This window comes from Globicephala melas, chromosome 17 (genome assembly GCF_963455315.2).
Source record: "Globicephala melas chromosome 17, mGloMel1.2, whole genome shotgun sequence".
NCBI classification, from domain to species: Eukaryota; Metazoa; Chordata; class Mammalia; order Artiodactyla; family Delphinidae; genus Globicephala; species Globicephala melas.
Window position 1 is genome coordinate 47,043,013 of NC_083330.1, and position 21,888 is coordinate 47,064,900.

Genomic DNA, 21,888 nt, shown 5'->3' on the forward strand with positions numbered 1-21,888 from the left:
GGATGCACTAAATGCCACCGAATTGTACACTTTAAAATGGTTAATTGCGTGTTATTTTAATGTCACCTCAATTTAAAACAAGCTGACAAAACAAATTATGTTTATGTAGCCAAGTTTAATGTATAAGCTTACGGGTGAAGATTAGGTTTAAACTGGCATAGATTTTAGACAATTGATTTCAAAAAATCTGTGAGTTGCTCATTTGAGGTCATTTTAGAAGATGCAAAAAAGTTTACCTTAAAGGATTCCTTTATTTCAAAGTACTATTTCTTTCAAAGTAAATCTTTTAGTTATAAAGTAATATTTACTTGCAAAAACCTTTCATTACCTTGATATTTTTGGTCTAAAACAGGTAGGACAGGTGAGAAGGCAAGAAAAATAAGATCTTTTTCTAAATTGAGTGACTTGTTTGCCCTTTTCTTCAGCATGCCTAGTTAATCTCTATGAATTTCATATATCCCTTACCCATTGGCTAGAGAATTATCCATCTAGGGTTATACAGACAGATATCAGTAACACTCCATATCTAAACATTCCTTTCTTCCTTTGGAAATGTCTCCACACAAAAAGGAAGACATCTTAGACTTGAGACCTTCTTGGTTTTTGAAGAGAAAGATGACGCATGATTGAATGATAGTCTGCTTTTAAGGTTTGCTTTCTTTTGGGTTTTAGATTTATGTCTTAAACTATCTTCAGGGTCTGTCTGATGATCGTTGAATTCCACAACAGTCCTCCTAGTACCTATCATCTGTTTCCATGTAGCAGTGGAAAAGTCTGAAGCCTTTTAACTATTTACAGCTGTTAATTAAACAAGAGAGACATCCATGAGAAATGCGAGGAATGGGATGGAATCTTGGTGAAAGAACAAAGATTAAATGCCCTGAAATCCATTCCCAAACACAGAGACTTGCATCTGATTTTATTCCTCTTTTAGCTGTTAACATGCCTTAATAAAGGCACAACATTCTGATGATTGTGGTATCTCTGGAAACTGTTTCAAAATGAAAACAAGTTAGAAGAAGCAAAAAAAAGAAATCTGATTTTATTCTAAGAATTTGAAATAAAATGATTTAGTCAGAACTGAGCTTTATTTTCTTTCTTTTAAAAAAATTTTGGCTGTGCTGGGTCTTTGTTGCAGTGTGCGAGCTCTGTTGCAGTGCATGGGCTTCTCTAGTTGCAGTGTGCAGGCTTTCTAGTTGCGACGCGTGGGCTCTAGAGCGCGCGGGCTCAGTAGCTGCGGTGCACGGGCTTAGTTGCCCAGCGGCATGTGGAATCTTAGTTCCCGGACCAAGGATCAAACCCGTCCCCTGCATTGGAAGGCAGATTCTTAACCACTGGACCACCAGAGAAGTCCCAGGGTTTTATTTTCTACCTTTACACTATCTTAGTTTTTGGTTGGGTGTGAGCAAGTCTATCTAGTCTTTTTAAAATGTCTCTGTGTCCTCATCTGCATATTGGAGATAACAGCAACTACCTCCCAGCATTGTTAGAGGCAATAAACTTGCAGTAACTGTCAGTAAAGGCTTAAAAAAATATGAAGAACTGTATAAATAAAAAGAAATGTGATATTATTGTCATTAATAAGTATGATTAGCTCTAAACAGTGTTATCTCAGATGGTGCACAATAAATGTCTGAAAATGATGTTTAAATACTAGAGCCTGTTATAGATTCTTAAAGTATGAATCAACTAATTATTCCAGTGTGTTCCAGCACACGTTTTATCTGTGTTTATTCTTTTAAGAAATGCTAAAGCCAACTTGGCTAATGTTTTTTAGACTTTTGTTAGCCATATTATCCCTTTGGAAAGTTACATGTATGTCCCTTTGGAAACATTACTTCTACAGATGACTTTTCACTAATAATTCTATAATGTATTTTAATCTGACTTCATCTTGGACTATGATTTTTTTTCTATGTTGTGTGTTCAAGGGTGAAACTTGAAATATCTTGACTTTGTATTATGTTTACACTCATTCTTTCAGAAAATATTAGCCCAAATCTGTTATTTTACATTCAGTCTTAATTCCTGTTATGTTGATTACATTTAAAAATCTGATTTAAAACTTCTAAGATTTTATATAGTTTTTATCTATTTAAGCATTTTGGGAAAATTAATTTATTCATTACATTGAACTACTTAATTTAGATATATATTGTCATGGAAAAATGTACTTAAGGGATAGTTGTATGTGTTTTTTACTTTTGGTCTCTTAGTTCCAGCGTGTTGTCCTTTTTGGTTTTGTTTTATTGCTTTTTTCTTTAATTTTGCTTACCAGAGCCAAAGCCTTAGTAGAAGAACAACGCCTTTTGTTCCTAGGGTTCAGGTAAAGGCCTTGTCTGCCTGATAGAAACTAAAGTTGTGTTTTAACCCTTATTTGTATGTTTTTGGAAAATGCGTAGTAGGAAAACTTTTTTTGGTGTGTTGCTCCAAACCATATTATTGACTTTCAAATCATTTTATGAGCCAGCTTGTAAAATTCTGCATGGGGATTAAAATACAATAAAAATTTAAAGAGACAATCTTTGTTAGTGGTTTTATATGATGGACTGAATACTGAAACTGGTTGGTTTCTGGTTGGCATTTAATGTAGATTCCACTTACATTGGTAATATTGACAGAAATAGCTGATTTGATACTGTTGATATTTTCCTTTATTACACTAAGGTTGCTGTCTCTTTAAATCATTCATTATCTCACTTAACATCTACATTCTCTTGCATTTTCCAAGCAATAACTCCTTGAGGAGATTGGCAAATAAATTTGTACCTTATCTAAAATATGAATTTTTTGCATATTATATATAAGGTTCAACTTTTTGGAAGTATATTATTTTGAAAGAACAAAAATCACAATCCAAATAAAATATGTTGGGTTTATTTTGTTTACATTTTGTAATTGTAATTCCATTTAATTTTACTGTAATACTTGGGTACAAGTTGTTTGCCTCTTTTCATTAGGAAACCCTTATATGGTAAAGTAATGTCAACAAAGTTTTTTTTTTTTTAAAGTAGTATAATTCTTGCTTTGCTGCATGGTTTTTTTTGGTTGTTGCTGGTTTTTAATACTAATTTAGTTTAAATTAAAAAAAATTGGAGTTCTAATTAACACTATGTAGTGTAAAATATTTACTTAGACTTATGTTCTGCTTGGGAAATTTAAAAGTGGTTACATGGAAATTGTATTAAAGCAATTAAAATGATATCAAGATTTTTATTAACGAAAATGAGGTAAAATAAGAAGTATATCATATCTAGAATTGTGGAAACACATTTGTTTTATTTTGAAGAATCAACAGATATATTCTAATCATTCATTTAAAAAACACAGAGAAGATATTTAGGAATGTGATAAAGAATCTAGCAAATAAAATAATTCTTTTTTGATAGTTTAAAGTGGATATCTATTAAAAACTTCAATGCAAGTCCTGTAATATAAAATGAAAATTAAGGCTATTGATCAAATGCCCAGTTTGACAGTTTATTAAAAGGTATAATTTTGATTAAAAACTCCGTAAAATTAAAGTGTGCCTGTTTCATATCTATATTATTTTAATATTTATATATTTGTAAAGTATAATTTAATAAACTAAAGTATTAATATGAAAGCCATATGCCTAATATCTGTTTGTGTGAGAAATGAATATTATTAATAAGTGATCTTTTTGGTTTTCCATGGCATAAGAAAATCTAAAAATAATACTATTTATCAGGCATTTGAAACTTATATCTTAAATGTTTACCTGTAATGATTTTAAAGAAGCAAAAATATTGCCAGTGGAAATGACAGCAAAGGTAGTCTCAATCCCTGAAAAAAAAAAACCTCACAGAAATCAATAATTTGCTCCAATAACTATGAACTTAGTCTAGTAATACATTTTTCTTTGTTTTTTAAATGTACTATTTATTGTAAAACAATTTTTTAGCCTTTAAGAAGTTTTTTAATATCATGGAAAATAAAGCCATAAGGTTTTTTATTGATATAGAAAATAAAGAATATTAGAAGTTAATGTGGTTTTGGTCACAAATTTAGAGGAACCATGGTGTTCTCTGACAACACCTGTTTGATCTCATACATGAGACACTCTAGTATTTCTTACTTTTTTTTCCTCCCCTCATATCTTTTACCATATGGTCTCTTTTTTCCATTTATCCTCATCTGTATCTTTGTTCTACTATTGTCAGGCAAGCAAATATTTGAACTCTTTTTTCTTCTTTTATAGGAATTAAAAAAAATTTTATATTTACACAAATTTACAACGTTGTGTTAGTTTCAGGTGTTGAACTTTTTTTCCCATTTAAATGTCAGAGGTTTTTTTTTAGGTTCTTGGTCCCCTAGTCTAAGGCAGTGGTTCTCAAGCTTTAATGGCAATGAGAATCACCTGGAGCACTTGTTAAAATGCAAATTCCCTGGGCCCCATTCTGATTCAGTAAGTGAAAGGTGGGCCACAGGAATTTGTAACTTTCCAGATAATACTGTTGCAGGAGTTTTGTGAACCACAATTTAAGAAACACTTGTCTAGAGTGTGTACTTACCAACTGGATTCAAAAAACTTTTTGTTACACAGCCTCAGGGTAATACCTGCGTTAAATATAAGGACTTAACATAAAGAGAAGTAATAATCATTTAAAAAATTTAAATGCTTGAGGACTAATTCCATTTGACCGAAAAGAAAAGTGTATAAATAATTTTATATACTCTTCTGGGCCATTAGTCTTCTGACTTAAAAGTCTTGCTCGGCCTCTCATTCTCTAAGATATGAAGTGAGGGACTCAACAAAGCCATGTTAGAATTGGAACTGAACTACTGATATATCATATATACATATATTTATTTGTATAATTTTTATGTAGATGGTCTATATTTATTTATATATCCTAGAGCCTGGCCCAGAGCTGACTGTCTGCTTTGGAGAAGAGAGGAAGGGACTGACATGAGATGTATATTTAAGTTTTTTAAACTACCGCAAACATTGTAAATCCAAGTTAAAAGAAAAAAATCAAACCATTGGATACACACACACGCACACACACACACACACACACACACACACACACACACATATACACATATAAAATGAAAAATACATATTACCTAAATAGAACTTTTTCCCAAATTCCAAATTTCCAATTCAATTTCAGTTTCAAGATAGTGGTCAGAGATGTGCTGAATTCTGAACCGAATGTGGATCAGAGCCATAGTCATCATAGATCCTGATATGGTAAAATCAACTAGCTAGGTGTGGGAGTGTGAGGTATGTGTGTGGGAGGTGACAATTATTAAGTCAAATGAATTCAGCAGCTGAATGTGAAGTTCTAATCCTTAATTATGGCATAGGCAAATTATTCTAATTTTCTCATCTCGAATTATAAAATATACGCTTATTATTCTGAGGATAAATACATTTGCTTCACAAACAAAAAAAAAGACTTTATGTCTGCGTAAGAAATTTTAAAAGACGAATTTATTACAGTTTTAAAAACAAACTTAAGGAGTAGATTTACTAAAGCTTCTAGTAATTCCCAGTTACTTATAATTTTTGAAAGGTCTTTGCTGTGGTATAACATAAAACATTTGCTTAAAAATTCCCTATGAATGCCATATAAGGAACTTATCTATTCAATTCACTTTGAGCACTTATTCTGAACTCACTATTGTAGGGGAACCAAAATGAACTACCGTGATTCCTGCATAAAGGTAGACACAAAGCAATCCTATATAAAGTCCTTAGTTATGGTAGTGTAATTATTATGTGCATGTTAATAAGCTATCAAATTAGATTATAAAAAGTTCAAGTGATTTATCAATCAAACTAAAATATCTGAAATAATTTCTCTGTTCATTGAAGTTATTATAGCATATCCTTTTACCTTAACTGCAATTTACAAAGTGAAGTTTATATTCTGTGCTAATATTAGTGTAAGAGAATGGGGCAAAGATTGGGAATGTAAACGTTATGTTATATTAGTAAATGTTTAAACTGATAAATGAATATTTTTGCTTTTCAGATAAAACTATGGTTTGACAAGGTTGGTCACCAATTAATAGTTACAATTTTGGGAGCAAAGGATCTCCTTTCCAGGGAAGATGGGAGGCCAAGGAATCCTTATGTTAAAATTTACTTTCTTCCAGACAGAAGGTAGGGATATGAAGCAAAAATAAATGTTCTTGAAAATAAATGAGAAATATTAATAGCAGGAGGTGTTTTGATTCTGTATCATTTATTTTAAAATATCATGCCAGTTAGATACTTATGAAGTTTAATATAAGCATAATGATTCTTAAGAATCAAAATAGTGACAGTAAATACTTCGAGATTGTTTTAAAACCTATGTCAAATGTTTATAATATAGATTATTTTATCAAATATTTATTTTAGATTGTGTGGTTTACTTCTTAAATAATGTATTTTTTTAAAATCAAACTCATTAAAATTATGCTCCTTTAAGTCAATACATTTTTAACATAAACTACAGAGGCAGAAAGCTGGAAATGGTACTAAAGGATACTCATCATGTTCCTCTACAATTTTTACCTCCTTTTACTAAGATATTATTTCTCTATATTATGTAAAATTAGTGAATGTGCTTTATATTTCACCACCCATATCACCAAGGAATCTTTACCACTGGGCCTAGAATCAGCTACCTAAAGTGTCCTTTGCTTTGTGTCCATGCTAATCAACATACATGATATTGATCTATCCTGATTTAAATAGAGGAATCAGAATAGGAGAAATAGCTTTTCAAAAATCATATAATCATTCTTAATTTCAGACACATACAAAATAGAAGAGATTATTCAATAAGCATCATAAAAAAAGAAAGAAGTAATGCACCAATTTCCCTTTCCCCAGCTCTTCTGCAACACTGGTTTTCAGGGCTGGGCTCTTCATTTTTCTCAGGTTGGAAGCAGCTGGGCACAGATATGATCTTAAACATATTTATACACGTTTGGACCCTCTATTACTCAGTTCAAGTTAAAAGTCATCAGTGTTGAGTGCCAAAGTATCATCTGAAGAACAATTTCAACAAAGAAAATAAAGGAAAGGAAGTAGGCAATTAGCAAAGGTCTTATACTTTATTTGATATATATTTTGAAATAAAATTTGTAAAATGAATTAGAAAATATGCAAGGGTGCCATAGCCTCTTAAGCTATTAGAAGCTGTGCCATATAATTTTATCTTACAAAGTTGACTCGAAGGAAGTTGTTCTCTAACAACTTAGGTTGTCTTTTGGAGAGGGATACACTTTGAACTGCAAGGGAAGAAGAGGATATGCAATAACTCAACTCCAGCTTAAACTTCAGTTGGATGACAGATGTCACAGCCATATTACCTACCATCCTGGATGGAGGCCAAGTCACTTGGCTTCTCAGAGCATAGTTTATTAGTCTAAGCATCCTTAGAATGCCATCATAAAAACTCGCAGAGGGCTTCCCTGGTGGCGCAGTGGTTGAGAGTCCGCCTGCCGATGCAGGGGACATGGGTTCGTGCCCCGGTCCGGGAAGATCCCACATGCCGCAGAGCGGCTGGCCCCGTGAGCCATGGCCGTTGAGCCTGCGCATTCAGAGCCTGTGCTCCGCAACGGGAGAGGCCCCAGCACGGAGAGGCCAGCGTACCGCCAAAAAAAAAAAAAAAAAAAAACTCGCAGAAAGTGCTGTGCTTTTATGCACACACATAACTTAAGTTTCTACTTATTCAGACCTTTGAAGAAAAATGCTTGCTTTTCAAGATGATAAAAATCTCTCAAATTTTTGTTTTTTGGTTGACTACTTGTGTTTAGTTGTATTTTTTATACCTCCCCTCACTTTCTAAGCAGATAGAGGTCAAATGGAAGGGAAAGTCCCTTCAAAGACTCCTTTATATTCCAGATGTAGGGTTTTTATCTTTTCTCAATAGCAAAGAATGTGAGAAACGTTTGGATATTTTTTTCTCAGTTTATTTCTCAGCTGAGTTTTCTTGACAGTTATCAGGAATTTGAAGAATATTTAGGCAAGTTTGTAACTCACTTTATTGATAGAGTTGTGCCAGGGTTTTATCCTTAATGGAAAAAAGAATTCTCTGGTCAACTCAAACAGCTACATTATCATCTCGACTTTTTTTTTTTTTCTGTTGATACAAGTTTTTACACATGAATAAAGGACTGTTTGTGCTTTTGGTATGAGTTATTTCTTTTTTCTTGACAATTTCTTGTGAGAAAAACTACAGGTCCCAAGAAGCCCATGGATACCAAAATGTGCAATGCTCAAGTTGTTTATATAAAATGACATAGCTCTGCATCTGTGGATACTGAGGGCCAACTGTACTTGCCTAAGTAAACAGAAAAAACAGTTGATGCCTTTTTATTGATAAGAATTCCTGGAGGGACAAGTGAGGCTACATAGAAGGAATTTAGTCTAGAATGTCAGTATGTCAGTTAAGCCATTCAAAACATTTATTTTCTATATAATATGCTAGGTACCCTAAAAAATAGCTAGGTATGCTCTAACACTTTTTTATATCTTTTTTTTATATTGGTTGCGAGTCAAAATATATTTTTCCCTTTATTTTGAGTAAAAATATCAAGTCTTTGCATGCTGTTAAATCAAATGGAAAACAAAAGTACTGGTAACATGAAAATAGAAAAAACTTTAGTTAGATTTTTTAAAAAATACTTTCTCAACGTTTTAATGATGTTGTTAGAGATCAATTATCTATTTTATTATCCTTAGGCTGCTATTTAAAAATATCTCTATAGCATGCTTACTGACCTTAGTTTTTAAATAATTTTAGCAACTTTTCAGTATTTGACTTATACAGAATGATCTTATTTTGAAGGCGTTAGTTATACTTCTTGAAAAGAATAACTCATTTACTTTTTTTGTAATTTGCTGAAGATAAGGTAACTTTCCATGGTTATTTTCATGGATTGGTGCTTCAATACACACAAAATTGCCTTATTAAATTGTAATCATATAAGGTAGGTTAGTGAGGAACTTCAGAGATAATCTAGTCTCCCTCCTATCCAGAATTAGAAATTCCCCCTAAAATAGTCATTCTCTGAGAACTTTTTTCACTCCTTAAGAGGAAGTCAAAGCTTATTCTTCTGTTTCCTTTCACGTTGCAGTATAAACCAATCTTGGATTAGATGGCAAGGTTCCCCCTGAATGCTTTCTTCCTGACCTTGGTGGAAGGAATTTTATCTCTGACAGGGTTTCATAGTTCATTCTTTAATGGATAGAATATAAGTAGATGCTTTATAAATATTTGTTAAAATCTTAGAAGGAGGAAGTGACAAGAGTCATAAGTCATAGTCTTTGTCATTATTTCTCTTATTTAGGTATTTTTATTTGCAGTACCACTTCTTTTTCATAAATTTGAATGGAGATAAAATTTCCTACGTGGGTTTCCAAAGTTATTTTCCTGTGGAGGCCTTAGAAATTAATAAAGATACATTGCTTTAAAATGGCTTTTTGCTACATTAAATATATATGCTTTGGAAACATACATGTTCTTGATTAAGTCAAATCTGTATTAAACATTAAGCTCTGTATTCACCTGGGAGAAGTTGCATACCCTCCCTAATTTGGAGGCACTCTGTCCCTTCTTAGTTCTCCCTGCTTCCTATTTCCCAACACTCTTAGAACTGTGCTGTGTTGAGAGAATTTGTAGAAGTTAATATGGTTCCACTTGGAGTTCAGTGGCACTTCTCACTTCAAATAGGCTCTTCTAATAGCTTAACGTTGCCGTCCTAGATGATTTTCTTCATTCCTATTCAGACACTGATCCTCTCTAATAAGCTAGAGTAGTGATCTCCAAGAAGAACGGATGTACCCAGGAGATGTATGAAACAATTCATTGGAGTTCATAAAGAAATACTTGAATTTTCATTTTCACCTATCTTTAATTCCTATTTTTGTATATTTACCAATGAATACAATATATTAGTACAATATAGTAATACATACATATAATTTATAAAAATATGTGTATACAATGGAATGCATAATCAAAAGCATTCACTTGATAGAAATATGAAGTCAAAAAAATGTATGAAAGCTTCTGAGTTGGAAGTTCTGTCTATCAGGATGGCCAGCTTGCATTTCCAGCCCAGGTTATAGTGGCTGCCTCACACAGAAATAATTTTACTATGTCTTTAAAGACTTGATAAATGTCAAATGAGCAAGTATGTATTAATTGTACATAAGTGTGTAACTTGATAAGATGTAATTACAATTGCTTATTAGCTAAACTATATGGATGTAAAGTTGTGAACATCGCAATTCACCAAACTTATTGTACAAGGGACTTCCGTTAGTTTAAGTGAATAGTATATTGGTTACAAATACTAAGTACAGTATTTGCATTTGCATATGTACAAATACTAAAAGTACTACTATATGTAACTAACAGGTTAATTTCCAATTTAAAGGTTTCCAATAGGGCAATGTGTTAAAAAAAATTAGAGTTAAGATTCTTCAGTCTGGTTTTATTTAGAATTTGAGAAAAGTTAAGTTTTTAATTATCTATCATGGAAAATTTTCAGATTTATTGAAATATTTCTATTATTAAGTCATACTTATAAGGTGATATAATTATATACCTTATAAATTTTAATAGTAATTTTAAAGATTACAGTATATTTAAGGTATGATAAATTTGTGGGAAAACTTCTTTCCTGAGAAATTTTAAGTTAATAAATTTTAGGGCAAAAGTTAAAATGAAGATTTATATAAGCTCATATATTCTTATTTTTTTCATAGTGATAAAAACAAAAGAAGAACTAAAACAGTAAAGAAAACATTGGAACCCAAATGGAACCAAACATTCATTTATTCTCCAGTCCACCGAAGAGAATTTCGGGAACGAATGCTGGAGATTACCCTTTGGGATCAAGCTCGAGTTCGAGAGGAAGAAAGTGAATTCTTAGGAGAGGTATCTGGAACTATTTTAAAGCTTAGACTATTCATGTCATCCTGAATACTTTTGTTTATATGACTATCAGTAAAATATTATATTTTGAATAACTGAAACACCTAGACATAATTTAACAGAATGAATTTAGCTGCTGTTTTAAGAAAAAACTTACTGATGCCTCTATAGTACATGTATTTCAGTTTACTGAACCAATTGTACAACTAGTAATTAAATCATTTATTTATAGATCAGTTTTTCAGCCCTGTACTGTATCTGTAATGTGCTAGGGACTGAGGTATCAAAGGTCAATAAGGTATATTACTTTCTTCAAGGAATTTATAATCCACTGGGATACACACAAGTGAGTGAACAACTATAACATAGTATGGCAGATGCTCTTTCAGGGAAGTGCAGTAGGAATACATAATTGCTGTGCAGGGAAGGGGAAGTGGTCCATGGAAGGATCCACAGAGAAACTGGAATTTAGCATAGTCAAGGGAAGTAAAGTTCCTGCAGAGGGAATAACAAAATACTAGAGTTGCGGGGGTCTTGGACAACTGTATTGAAATGGGAAAAGAATGTGGTAAGAAATGAGTCTTGAGAGTTAAACATGACACCTTCATATATCATATTAAGAGTTTGGATATTATCCTGTAGATAATGGGAACCAATGACAGGTTTTAAAGAGACTGGCTTGATTGCATTTGTACTTGAGAAAAATATTTCTAGCTGTAATGTGGAGAATGAATTGGAGAGGGGCGGATGAGAGGCAGTTTTCCAGCTATTAACGTACTAAGAGAACTGCTTTCAGTTTTTTCAGTGTGGTTGGTTTTCCTGAGTAAATTAAATGTAATACCATGGGAAAAGCAACAATCCATAGAAATATTAAACTGAATGTTGTTAGCTAAGGAATCAAAGAGTGGTAAACCAGTTGGAAAGAAGGGTAACATAATGACTAGGAGCAGAGATTAGCGCCAGCTGCCTGGTTCTGCATTCCTGACACTACTACTTCCTGGCCTTAGGTCCTTCAGCAAGTTATTTAATATATTTGTACTTTAGTTTCCTCTTCAATCAAGTGAGAATAATAGTAGTATGCAATTCAGGGTTAGAGTGAGAATTAAGTGTGTGTGTGTGTGTGTGTGTGACCATTTGGAACACAGTGCTTATAATTTTGAAAATGACTAGGGAGAATTTAGGAAGAATGAAGAGTACCTTAGTTGTTTTACATTTTTACCTCCCATAGCTAAATAGTGATTTATCATCATATAGCAGTTCTCATATACTTAAACCAGACACTGTCATATTTGCACATGACTTTAAAAGAAAATAAAAAGAATCATTTATTTCTATGGACTGATTTCCTTTGTAAATTTATTAGATATTCATATTATAACATGGTTCATATTGAAAATCCATTCTTTTTTTTTCCTTTCCTTTCCTGTTTTGAATCCTTAGCAGCATGATATGTTAAACAGAATTTTAAGTAAGACAGCCTTTGACTTATATTACGGCTCTTTCACTAACCAATGATGTGGGCTTAAACAAGTTTTTTAACCTTTTTCAGCCTTGGTATCCTTATTTGTAAAAGTTGAATAATAAGACCAACCTAGTAGTTTTTTCCTGAGAATTAAGATAACATATGACATGGTTCTTAACACACAGTAAGCACTTCTAATTTGTTTTTAATCTCTCCATTTCAGAGTTTGTGAAGGTTAAATTAATGAATGTAAATGAAAATGTTTTTTAAACTGTAAAATGGCATATATATACCAGTTATTATTACAGACTTTTAGTAGTAAGTGCTATTTATGTAATGGCATATTTAACAGCCTCTAGCAGATAGGTGTTCAAGGGTCTACAAAATAAATGTCTTAGAAATTCAAAGCCATTAACTCAATAAGAAGTTATATATACTTATCTCTTATTTAGTTACTGTCAAACATGTGGGCAATTCTGCAGCATAACCTTGCTTTCGACCTAATAGAATTACTATTATAATTATCATTATTATAATGAAACCATTTAAGAGAATTTCTATATTATTGTCATAAGACAGTCCTTTCTCTTGGCTTTGTAGATTTTAATTGAATTAGAAACAGCCTTATTAGATGATGAACCACATTGGTACAAACTTCAGACCCACGATGTTTCTTCATTGCCACTTCCCCACCCTTCTCCATATATGCCACGACGACAACTACATGGAGAGAGCCCAACACGGAGGTTGCAAAGTAAGTTTTCAGTAAAATTTATTGTACCTTTATTGAATTATCTTGAATGATATATATGACATAGAATTTGAAGATACCATTATGGGTATTAACAGTCATCTGTTAGTATTTTCATAGCTTTTATTGAAGCTTTTAAATTGTTTGATACACTCAACTGTATACATGTAGTACTCATCACAGTATGACACACAATGAAGCATAGTTATGTTTTAATTTTACCTCTTAGAATCTAAAATATAGGAATGAGATAGCTAACGTAGTAGAATTTGGTGATGTACCTGTAGATATCTGAAATTATGATTTCCACTGTCATTAAGCCAAGTATTTTATGAATATGTAGGATAACAAGTATAGCATAGTGGTTGAAACCGTGACCATGAACATTACTCAGACAAACTTGAGTGTAAATATTAATCCTCTCACTTAAGAGTTGTATGGGGGCTTCCCTGGTGGCGCAGTGGTTGAGAGTCCGCCTGCCGATTCAGGGGACATGGGTTCGTGCCCCGGTCCGGGAGGATCCCACATGCCACGGAGCAGCTGGGCCCATGAGCCATGGCCGCTGAGCCTGCGCGTCCGGAGCCTGTGCTCTGCAACGGGAGAGGCCACAACAGTGAGAGGCCCGCATACCGCGAAAAAAAAAAAAAAAAAAGAGTTGTATGATTTGAGGTAGGTCATCTCTCTCTGTTTCACTTTCCTCATTTAGAAAATGGAAATAATAGTACGTACATCACAGAGTGGTTCTAAGAGTTAATCTCTGGAATGTAAACTGATGTTATTATTGTTGTTGTTGTTGTCATTATTATTATTTTCAGTGTTTGCATTTTACTCTGAATTATGCACAGTCCAAACTATAAAACAGATCAATCCAGAGACTCTTAGAGGAAACTCAGAAATGTTTTCCACATTGAAAAGTGGCATTGTTGGTTTGATGCTCCTACAGCTCAAATTTATTTGTTTTTTTTTGATGAATCTTATTGAAAGGTGAAGGGGGTGCTTTTTGCTTTGGATAGTATTCATGGGATAATTTTATCTTCACGGAGCCATCATGGTTCAGGTTTAGCAACATTTTTGTCAAGTAATGGAGAACTGATTGAGATTAACCAAATTTCAGAAGTGTAAATTTATAAGCATGAATGCCACGTCGTCATGGCACCAATCATGGAAAGGATACTTGGCCATATAACAAATAAGTCTTGTCTAAATGGATCACACCCTTTCTGCTGAATAGAGGGCTAAATTACATATCAGAAGGCTGTTTGTTGAATAGAGAAGTAGAGCAAAGCATTGGTCTTTTGGGATAGTTAGTCATAGGAAAGCGTAGAGAATTATCTTCACTTCTTTTGAAAATACTGTCTCTAATGACTGGAACTTTATTTCCATTAGATACAGTCTCTTACCCTGGAGGGCATTAATTTAACATTAATTTTACAGCGCTCACTTTTTTCAGCTTCCTCACAGAGTAAACACCTACCCACCCTTATTTGCAGTTGCCATTACAACATCCTTTGTTGTATCTACATTACCATGAAATTTACGTGGACTAAATTCAGAGTGTCTGCTCTTTCTGGCCACTGTAATCTATTCAGTACATTGTCTCTAAATCACAATGTGGGATGATGGGTTGCTACATGAAGTTTACTAGTATAATTCATTTTCTGCTAATTCTTATAGTTTAGGTTTATAGGCTATTATTGCCCTTTCTTATAGGATTGGCCTCTTCTCTATTTACTCCAGTTGTTATTGCAATAAGGAGTAGGTTTGATGACTCTCATTATCTGAAACTCTTAAATCTACCGATAATTTTCATTATTTTTTTCTGCCCTAGCTAAGAATACTGTACGTGAGGAACAACAAAAATAGAGTACTTTCTAGTTAGTTGTATAAATCATGGATTTTCGTGCAATTAGTTTAATTTAATCAATTTTGCAGATTTTAATATTTTCCATCCTCACAATGGCTCTTCTGTTACTTAATCATTAATAATGTTAAATTTACCCCTGGGTAATATAATAGCTCCATGTTGTACTCTGTGAGTCTTGCCACTATCAACTAACCTCTAATAAAATTAATTTTCAATATTTGAATATATGACTGAATTTGGTGCTTTACGCCTAAAATGTTGTCATAATTTATTAGCAATATGTAGGCGTAAAGATAGATAAAAATGATATGATAAAAGAAGATTAGGAAATAACACTCAGGAATAGTCAGAAAGTTAAAGACAGTACCATTGGCTAAGTATTGATATATATTGCTCATCAATGACAAGTTCAAGTTAGGGTATTAATAAGTAACTACATGAATTATTGTAAAGTTTTATTGATGACAAGAACCTCCTTTAGGGTTTTTCTCCATGGAAAGGTCTATATGAAATTTATTTACAAGTATGTTGAAACTGTCAAAGATCATATATAGAACATATATGTATGAACAGTTAACCATCAAAAATGTATAGTAACCCCTTATTTATTCCCTACATTCACATCATGTTTTGGTAATTCAATCTCTGAGGCTTATGAGTAACATTCTGAGTCTATGAACTTATTAAATGTACATGGACATTTACTGTTATTCAGAATAAATAAATGGTAATGTTGTTGGTGTTGGGATTCTGTTCTTCCCATGACGATTTCCTATTTTAAATTTGTAGATTAAATGATTCAAAGCAATACTTCATTAAACAGATATTAGTAACTTATTTACTAACATATAAGGAAATATATAAAAACCATTCTAAAAATAATTGTTTCATATTTTGTAGTTAGTTTAAATATTCTGAAAAAAATCTTTTCTAGACGGAGTCCAGACAACATTGATTATAAACTTTAAATGATTTCCCAAATAAAGGTATTGGTAAAAGTATTTGAAATAGATGACCTCTTATACCAGTATTCCTGCATGTGGAAAAATAAGAAGGTTGTATGTATTAAAAAATCTAGTAATGATCACATGCTCATTGTTCAAAACTTTGAAAGAAATTAGGCTATGAGAAATCAAAATTTTGATGATGAGGAATTAACATTTCCTCCAACAATTTTTCTTGAGGCTGCTCTTGCCCACTCCCTTCACAGACATTGTTGTTTTGACATTACCAAAGGATGGGAAGAGCAGTGCATATTTCAAAGAGTGATTGATTAAGCATTTTTGAAAATGTATGCAAGACTAAAGCTATGAGTTCAAATAATTAAAATGTATCAATAGAGAAGTGAGGTTGGCAAAATATCTCACATATTCACATAATTTTATTTTTGATTCATTGATGAGAAACTTTATTCATTACTTTCCTGAAACTTAAAAAGATTGTTCTGAAAAGTGTATTTTGATATTTACATTTTTATTGTTGTATTCTTTACTGTTATTCAGTTAAAGTTGTATAGTGTCTTTTTTTTTTTATTGGAGTATAAATGCTTTACAATGGTGTGTTAGTTTCTGCTTTATAGCAAAGTGAATCAGTTATACATATACATATGTTCCCATATCTCTTCCCTCTTGCGTCTCCCTCCCTCCCACCTGCCCTATCCCACCCCTCCAGGCAGTCACAAAGCACCGAGCTGATCTCCCTGTGCTATGCAGCTGCTTTCCACTGGCTATCTACCTTACATTTGGTAGTGTATATATGTCCATACCTCTCTCTCACTTTGTCACAGCTTACCCTTCCCCCTCCCCATATCCTCAAGTCCATTCTCTAGTAGGTCTGTGTCTTTATTCCCGTCTTACCCCTAGGTTCTTAATGACATTTTTTTTTCTTAGATTCCATATATATGTGTTAGCATACGGTATTTGTTTTTCTCTTTCTGACTTACTTCACTCTGTATGACAGACTCTAGGTCTATCCACCTCATTACAAATAGCTCAATTTCATTTCTTTTTATGGCTGAGTAATATTCCATTGTATATATGTGCCACATCTTCTTTATCCATTCATCCGATGATGGACACTTAGGTTGTTTCCATCTCCGGGCTATTGTAAATAGAGCTGCAATGAACATTTTGGTACATGACTCTTTTTGAATTACGGTTTTCTCAGGGCATAGTGTATAGTGTCTTAAGACAAAAATCTTCCTTTACAAATATGTTTATTCCTTGATATTTTTTATTAACTATTTTTATTAATTATTAATTAAGTTTTACATTATTTTATCTGTTTTTGAAATGCAGTTTATCACTTCAACATGTAAGCAATAAGAAAAAATAATTGTAAAAAATTTTTTACTGAGTCTTTAAAATGTGTGTGTTATCATTTCAACAAGGAAACAATGTAAACAACATTCATTACTTTTACATTCTTCTTTCTTACTAAGTCTTTAAACTGCAACCTGTTTTCATTTCAACAAGGAAAATGCAATCTGTTTTCACTTCAACAAGGAAACACTATACACAAAATACTAATTATTTTTTCCATTCTTTTCTGGTATCAGATCGTTGACATTTTCTATGTTACCATTTCAACATATAAACAGTAGGAACAACCTATTAATTAACTTTATTTTCTCTCAATTAGTCTTTGGAATGCAATGTTTTTTCATGTTGACATGTAAACATATAAACACGTAATTATTATAACATTTTCTTACTAAGTCTTTGAAATACAAAGCTATCATTTTAACACTTAAGGATATAAAGAATTTAATGTACATTCTTTTATCTTTACTGTCTTTGTTATGCAGTATGTTATCATTTCAACATGTAAACAATACATGTAAATTATCAATTAGTTATTCTACATCCTTTGTTTCTTACTAACTCTTGGATACACAGTGTGCATTCAACACCTAGTGTACATCACATTTGAGAGTAGCCAAATTTCTAGAGTTCAGAAGCCACATATGGTTAGTGTGCACCATACTGAGCAGTGCAACTCTAGTGGAAGGGCGGAGGGAGCAAATACATATGAAACAATGTGTACCATGAAGGAAATATACATGGTACCTTAAGCAAAAGCAGCAGCAGAATAAATCTACTTAAATGGGGAAGTAAGAGAAAACCTATCTGAGGAGGTAACGTTTAAGCCATGACCTGAGGCCTGAGCAGCTACTCAACAGCATAAAATGGCCAATATCATTTGAGCAGACTATGTAAGGGGAAAAAGTGAAAAAAATACTGTGTTATGGGGGAATAAATAATTTCCCAAGCCTTCTAAGAAAGAGTAGAGAAACTGATAAATCATAGGAATGTCTACACTCTGAGTGAGATCAGGGACTTTATCTTCCTTAGCACCTGGAAAAGTACCTAAATCATAACAGATACTTGGTGAATGTGTGTGGAATAAGGAATAACTGAGCCAGGGGTCTGAGACCTGGGAAATCAGGCAGCAATATGCTGATGAAGATACCAGTAGGTAGTGGGCATAGTTTGTTTCCTTTTAGTTGCATACGGTTTCTCATAAGCCACCTGAGGTAATCAGAAACACAAGAAGTTTGCAGGTCCCTAGAGGGTAAAATTATTCAACAGCTACCACCTCTAGGAAGAGTTTCAATTGATCTGACTTGTGTCAAGTGCCCATAAATGGATAAGTGAACCAATCAGTGTGGATAAGGAAATGATGTACCATGACTGGGTCAGCTTGCGTCACATACCCAACACTGTGGTTAGTAACCAGAAGATGTAGAGGGCAGTGGGCAAGAGATCCAGCAGACTTTTCAAATTCCTCTATTTCCTTTTTAAAGTTCCTCTTTTATAGAGATCAGTTTACATATCCAGTGTTCCTAACCCCAGTTTCCTAGAACAGTAGAACTTTACATATGTGTCTCTACAAACTTGGGTTTCAGGCAAAAAAAAAAAAAAAAAAAGTGAACGCTTTCATGGCCACACATCAGTGTTGAAACACCTCCCTGTACTGTGGAAATCACTCTGAACGAGTGGCCCATTTCATGTGGTTCCGCTGTGCCCCGTGCAGCATCGCCTCCAACTGAGCCTGAACTTCAGCAAGTTTCTGTCGGTTCAAACTGTCATTCCATTCCTTGTAGCAATGGACAGGGACAGGATAAATCACATACTTCAGCTTCATCAAGGATGTCAAGTGCTGCAGAAGGCTCTTGAGCACAGGCATCGTAATGAGATTGAAGGCAAAGCTAAGGACACGGAGGTGGGTACAGTGGCTCAGGGCTGGGAGGACGACAGAGAGAGTAGAATCAGTTATCATACAACTGTTTATCTCCAGATGTTGCAGGGTGCTTGAGACCTTCTCCAGCAGAGTCTGGAAGGGCTCATAAACTTCTGAGAAGATCTGGTTGTTACTGAGACTCAATACCCTGAGGTGGGTGGCCTGAGAGCTCTGGGACAGGACAGTGACATCTCTGTTAGAAAGGCGACAGTAAGGTAGATACAGTGAATCCAACTGAGGTGGCGCAACTCATTGCCTTTAGTATCGTCTTATGCCCACCGGAGAAGGCAGCGTTGAACAATGGAACAAAGAGGTCTCTTGGGATTTCGTCCAGGGCATGGATAGCTGCAGGCTCATTATTCAGCAGACTCTTTGTAGCAAGCTCAAGGAGGGTGACTGTGGTCTTTTGGTCCATCTTCAAAAACCTGATTGGAACAAGAGCTGGAAAAAACTTGAGCTGTCCAAGACCCCAGCAGTAGGAGCAGGTTCCTCCCTCTCCGGAGCTCTTAGCAGACAAGCCTCAGTGTTGCTGGCACTGGCTCCTTGATATCTTATTAAAAATTCTCATCACAATTTGAACCATAACGATCCAATCAGAGTTTTCTTTAATTTGATCCTTCATTTTTTTCTCTCATATTAACCAGATTCATCTCTTTGACATCTCAAATATTAATTCTTTACTTGGAGAAGTATAATATATCACCCCTTTCACTTTTTAAAATAGAAAACATTGTATCTACTATACTTTTATTCACCCTCATGACCACAAGTCTTCAAAGAAAAGTGAATGGAAACAAATCATTGAGATTAAACTAAAATGATACTATTGAAAGGTGTAAGATAAAAGAGACATGATTTCATAATTAAGGTTTCTCAGGATTTCAACTATTTTGGGGGATTTGGGGCCAATATTTCTTTCAGTTCCTCTACCCAGTTGTCTCACCTCTATCCTTCTTGGACGGCAGTTACATGTATAAAGACCTATTGACATTTTCCCACAGGTTATTGAGTCTGTGTTGTTTTTTATTTTAATCATTTTTTCTCTCTTCCTCAGTTTTGATATTTTTATTTACTTGTCTTCAAGTTGACAGTTTCTTCTACAGTGTCCAATTTTCTGCTAAAACCATACTATGAGTTGTCTTATTAAATATACTGTATTTTTCATTTCAAGCTTTATATTTTGTGTTCTTAGAAGTTTCTGTATCCTTTCTGAAATTCCCCTTGTTCTATTGTATGTGTGTGTGTGTATACAAACAAATATGTGTAGGTATATGTAGATATATTAAAGAATTTATAGGATTAGATTATATCTACGCATATGTTGATATAAATATATATGTGTATAAATATAATACAATAATAATATATATTTCTATCCATATATATAATCCTGTAAATTCTTTAATATATCTATAGTTTATTTTAAAGTCTGCTAATTCCAACATCTTAGTCTTCTGTGGGCTTACTAAAATTTCTCTTTTTTCCTTTGATTAGGGGTCACATTCTGTATGTTTTATATATCTACTAATGTTTTTGTGTACTGGATATTGTGTTTAATACATTTTAGAGACTCTGGATTTTGAAGAATTACTGCATGTCATTTTAGCAGACATGCTAAACCAATGAAAGATGTGTTAAGTTTTTATTTTCATTCTATTTTGGTTCTTTGCATAGTTCTAAGGTATAGTCCTCAGTCTAGTTTGTGGTTCTTATGTCTAGTTTTGAACTGTAGGCAAAGTTCAAGATATTGGCCAAAACCTATAATTAATGGGATTTAATCTCCAACCTCTGTATCCTGTACATTAGGAATTTGCTGAAATTTTCTTGCAGCTCTTTTAGTCTTTCAGCTGTGGCTTTCTGCTGAGTTTCTTCTTGTTTTTCTCTCTGCAATTTGTAATTTAGGTAAGGATTTTTGGGACCACTGAGTGTAAATTTGGGGTCTCCTCCTTATCTGGCTCGCCCTTTCCAGGATTTCTAGGATTTCCAGGATTTCCAGGATTTCCCTACAATTCTATCTGCTCTCACAACTCTGAATTCTGACCTTTGGCTTAGCCTTGTAAGACTGAGGTTTTTTCCTGAGCAGTAATTCCTCTGCAGTGAACCAAATTGGGAAGGCCCTTAGGGGAAAACTGGTTAAATAGGTGCTTTTCTTATTTCAAAGGTCATATTACCAATTTCTGCCTGAATTTGTTTGTTCTCTGGTATCTTTAAACAGTTTTTTTATTAAAATATTTTTCCAGAATTTAGGATTATTACTGGCAGGAGAGTTAGTCCGATATAAGGTATTCTATCATTCTCAGAGGCAGAACTCCACATTTTTAAGTAAACTTTTTACAGAAGTATAGAATTCATATAGAAACATGTATATATCGTAAATATTCTCATGGGTAAATTTTGACCAAGTAACCATACCATGTAACTAGCACCCACATCGAGAAATAAACCATCACCAGCATCCTTCCAGCCTCTCTCTTGCTCTCTTCCAGTAATTATTCCCCCGTCAAGATAACAAATACCATAGAATATTTTCGCTTATTTTTAACTTCGTATAAATGGAATACGCACACATATGTGAATTTCGTAGAAATGAGATTACACAATATATTTCTTTTACATGTGACTTTTTTCTTACCACTGTTTTGTAATATTTATCAGT

At 33.4% G+C, this 21,888-nt stretch overlaps 1 protein-coding gene across 49 annotated transcripts in view; it reads left to right on the top strand.

The window, feature by feature from the left end:
- RIMS2 (regulating synaptic membrane exocytosis 2) overlaps positions 1-21,888 on the top strand; it is a 572,826-nt gene that overhangs the window by 326,023 nt on the left and 224,915 nt on the right. For 26 of the 49 annotated variants that reach the window (XM_060287507.2, XM_060287514.2, XM_060287523.2 and 23 more), the window contains 3 exons: positions 6,009-6,139; positions 10,745-10,916; positions 12,976-13,129. In XM_060287507.2, coding sequence (XP_060143490.1) covers positions 6,009-6,139; positions 10,745-10,916; positions 12,976-13,129 — 457 coding nt within the window. Of the gene's footprint in view, positions 1-2,278; positions 2,327-6,008; positions 6,140-10,744; positions 10,917-12,975; positions 13,130-21,888 lie in introns of all 49 variants that reach the window. The other 23 variants (XM_060287502.2, XM_060287509.2, XM_060287505.2 and 20 more) reach the window with 1 other exon arrangement.